Source organism: Psammomys obesus, unplaced genomic scaffold (genome assembly GCF_907164565.1).
Source record: "Psammomys obesus unplaced genomic scaffold, mPsaObe1.curated_primary_1811, whole genome shotgun sequence".
Classification (NCBI taxonomy): domain Eukaryota; kingdom Metazoa; phylum Chordata; class Mammalia; order Rodentia; family Muridae; genus Psammomys; species Psammomys obesus.
In genome coordinates this window covers 14,214,399-14,218,445 of record NW_026591598.1, presented here as the reverse complement: position 1 = coordinate 14,218,445, position 4,047 = coordinate 14,214,399, and the positions used below count along the sequence as shown (strand labels likewise).

General features: G+C 50.4%; 1 protein-coding gene across 1 annotated transcript in view; it reads right to left on the bottom strand.

Annotated features, from left to right (window-relative positions):
• Znf436 (zinc finger protein 436) overlaps window positions 1-3,843 on the bottom strand; it is a 6,773-nt gene extending 2,930 nt beyond the window's left edge. The window contains exons 1-3 of the mRNA XM_055611002.1: window positions 3,448-3,843; window positions 2,552-2,678; window positions 16-621 (exon numbers count right to left, since the gene is read on the bottom strand). Coding sequence (XP_055466977.1) covers window positions 16-621; window positions 2,552-2,678; window positions 3,448-3,480 — 766 coding nt within the window. The 5' untranslated portion in view covers window positions 3,481-3,843. The remainder of the gene's footprint in view (window positions 1-15; window positions 622-2,551; window positions 2,679-3,447) is intronic.
• Between the last annotated feature and the right edge of the window lie 204 nt (window positions 3,844-4,047).

The window sequence follows — 4,047 nt, the reverse complement described above, 5'->3', positions numbered from 1 at the left end:
GGCTGAAGCTCTTGCCGCAGGCGCCGCACTCGTAGGGCTTCTCGCCGCTGTGCGTGCGCTGGTGCTGGATGAGGTGCGACAGGCGGCAGAAGCTCTTGCCGCACTCGGCGCACTTGTGCGGCTTCTCGCCCGTGTGGATGGTCTGGTGCTGGATGAGGTGCGAGCTGCGGCCGAAGCTCTTGCCGCACTCGCTGCAGTCGTAGGGCTTCTCGCCCGTGTGCGTCCGCTGGTGCTGGATGAGGTGCGAGCTGCGGCTGAAGCCCTTGCCGCACTCGTAGCACTTGTAGGGCCTGTCCCCCGCGTGCGTCTTCTGGTGCCGGTGGAGGTCCGCCATCTGGCCGAAGGCCTTCCCGCACTGCGAGCATATGTGGTAGCGGATGCCCGGGGGGCCGTCCTCGCGCGCCAGCAGGTCGGTGACTTGCTGGAGCGGGTAGCTCACCCACTCCTCCGCCGTCAGCTCGCCCCACCGTCTCCCCGCCCCGTCTCCGCGTCCAAAGGCCTCTTCGCCGTCGGCGTTCCTCTCGGCGTTCTCGGCCGGCTCTTCGGCCATGGTCACGAATTCCACGTCTTCACCAAACTCTTGCTTCGGGTTTGCGTCGTTCTCGCTCCTGATCTCAAAATCTGTGAGGCGGAGGAAACAAGGCAGAGGCGGGTCAGAACGCAAGAGCAATCATCCCTGCGGCGTTCGAGGCGCTGAGCTGAGGGGTTTCAGTTCCTCCACTGTCTGGGGGTGCTGCGGGGTCAACTCAGGGGTTTGTGCTTGCCGTTTAAACGCTCTAACGCTCAGCTACACCAAGCCTTCTCCTGGCCTCTGTGGGCACCAAAATCATATACACAAACCCACACTCTCAAACCCATGAAATTAAAAGATAAAACAAGCCGGATGGAAGCGGCACACCTTTAGTCCCGGGGCAGCCAAGGCTACACAGAGAAACCCTGACTCAGAAAACTGAAAATGAATGAAGATAAAAACAGAAATGTAAACATTCAAACCCAAGTTTGTTTGCTTAGTTTGGGCTCCTTATTTAATGGTTATTTAAGAAGCTATCGATCCCTGTTATTTTGAAAAAGGAAAACAATCAGAATCAAAACAACAACAACAGAAAAGAATTTCTACCAGACACTGTATTTTCTAAACTAGGTCTCTGTTTTTCTTTCAGCTTTCCAAGACAGGGTTTCTCTGTGCGTAGCCTTGTCCATTTGGAACTCACTAATGTAGACCAGGCTGGCCTTGAATTCAGAGATCTGCCTGCCTCTGCCTCTGAGTGCTGGGATGGATTACACTACCACAATTGGCTTTCTGTCTTTTCTTTTTTTCTTTCTTTTTCTTTTTTTCTTTTTTTTTTTTTTTGTTGGGTGGGGTGCTATAGTTAGGTTGTATTTAAAACAGATTTGAGTAAATAACATAGTTATGGCTGTTTAATTTTTACTTCATTTTTAATTATGTGTATGTGTCTGGGTTGGAGTAGGTGTGTGATTGATTGCAGGTGCCTTCAGGGGCAAGAAGAGGGCCTCCGATCCCCAGACCTGGAACTACAGGCAATTGTGAGCTGCCTGGTGTGGATGCTGAGAAATGAACTCAGGTCTTCTGCAAAAGCGACAGATGCTCTTAACAGCTGGGCCATCTCTCCAGCCCGTTTTTGTTTTTGTTCATTCTGTTTTCCACAGTGGAGTTACTGTTGTTGTTTTTAAAGAACAATTCAAGGGGCAAAGGCTCAATGAAGAATTGGGGAGGGGAACAAATCAGATCAAAGTTTACACTGACACCCATATATAAAAAACTTATTATTTGATGTCATCTAAAAACGAATAAAAAATAAAAAGGAGAATCCAAGGAAATCAGGACATCACAGAAAGTCCAAGCTAAGAACCCTCAGAAGGTCACCTTTTGTTGTGAGAATAAAAACACTTTAAAATATCTTAGTCCTTCATCTGACTTTATGCAGCACTGAGGCTCAAACCCAGGACTTCGAGCAGGTCAAGCAGGCACTCCGCACCCGCAGCCTCATGAGCTCTCCCCTTGGTGGGATCTGTGATCTAACTGTTCAATGCCTCCTCTGAAAGAGCAGCACACATAACTGAAGGATGATCGCCTAGACAGGACCCTGGGCACCGGAGGCAAAGCTGCAGCCATGGAGCCAAAACAAACATACAGGGTGGCTTCCGCCCACTAGTGAACCTGCTTGGGAACCCCTCATCTTCCAGCACCCAAGAGAAAAGCCGCCGTTTACAGGGCATTTATGTCCTGGCGAGCACCACAGTGTCAGACCTGTTTGGTCAGTGATCTGTACAAACAGGCTGCAGAATGGCAAATGACTCAGGGCAAGGAGAATTCTAAAGGCCTCTGCAACTACAGAAACCTCTTTTCTTTCTTTTCTTTTCTTTTTTTTTTTTAAAGATTTGCATGAGCACCAAAGCCAGTAACTAACTGTGTGGTTTTCCTTAAAAAACAAACAAACAAACAAACAGGGCTGGATTGAAAGACCATTTTAACAGTTTCAAAAAATGGTAGGAGGTGAAAAAAAAAAAAGAGATAAAACTCCTCACTCACCCAGTGAGACAACATTTCCATAATTCTCCTGCATCACGTCCCTGTAAAGATCTCTTTGGGTAGGGTCCAGGGGTCTCCATTCTTCCCGAGTGAGGTACATGGCCATGTCTTCAAATGTCACAGGGGCCTGAAAGCACACAACGCTTCCTCACTACTTGGTATCTGGGAGTTTAGTACCAGCTTCTCTTCTTGAAATTAGAGACATGGTTAGAAACGTCGAGAAGGCAATGGCATTACGTCTCCTCTGTAGAGTCCAAAAAAAGGAAAGACATAAGAAAGAAAGGAAACAAAACAAAACAAAAAGACATGTGGTCAAAGGCAGGGGCAACCTACTAGCTATCCCTGCCCACTTTGGGGGCCTTTTCCTCTAGCCATGTCCTCTTCAGAACAGGCCTGGCGCGTACATGGCTCGCTACCTCTGCATTCAAAGCCCTCCTTTTCTTAGACCAGTGCAGTTCTCTTCTTTAGGGTCCAGTTCTAGAGCCAACTGTAGTTCTTTTCCCCCCGACTCTTTTGCTCTTCACTCCTCCCTCGGATACCGACCCCAACTAGAATGAATACTCCACGACTTACTGGTTCCCACACCACAGCACGCTCTTGCTAAGGCAAACAGTATCTATCATACTGTATCAAGGCTAACCGGATGCACCTTTCTCTTTACAGATCGTTGGTAAGGAGGGTACCACCCATCTTGTTCGGTTTTATTCTCAATATTTAAAGGCATACAGTAGATATTCTGATCGTACAGTAGCTATGCTTATAATACGGCTGTTAGCCAGCCTTAAGACCCTGGAGCAGAATCCCAGGGAATGCATTATAGGGGTTTGCAGAACGGGGAAAACACCCATCGAGATGGGTAAGCAGAGGCGAGGTCCGGGAAGCCACCCCCGGCTTACCTGGGACCCAGCCATGAGCAGGGTGGCTGCCATCTCGGCCTCAAGCGTTCGTCTCTTGGGAGAGAGAGCAGGAAAAGCAGCTAGCAGACAACGCTGAAGGAGGCGAAAAGCAGGGCGTGAGGCGCGGCAAGAGGCCCTGCCCACTCCCTAGGGCTGGAGTTTGGTCGCAGGTTAGGAGGGGAAGGCCCAGGAGCAGTCACTCTCCTCCCTGACCTGCGAGCGTGCCCCGCTCTCCGTGTCTCTGTTAATACCGAATAAATGCAATGCTGGGAGAGAACAGCCACTGGCTAGGTGGCCCCTGGGCTGGGGGTCAAGACGATGCTATTTGGGGGATGAGGCTTTCAACCCAGCCCATAGAACGCCTCTGCTCTTCCATCTCCGGGCTCGGGACCTTTCCGGCAGCAAGCTCAGCCAATCAGAGGAAAAAACTCATAAAACACCGGACCAATCAGATGCCAAACCATCAGACCTCCTCCTGCGGCGTGGCGGAGCAGCTCCAGCACGCGTGCGCGCGCCTCTCGGCCTGCCGGGACTTGGAGTTTCGCTCTGCCGTACAAAGGCCACTTAGAGGCCAAGAGCAGGGGAGGAAAAAGAACAAAA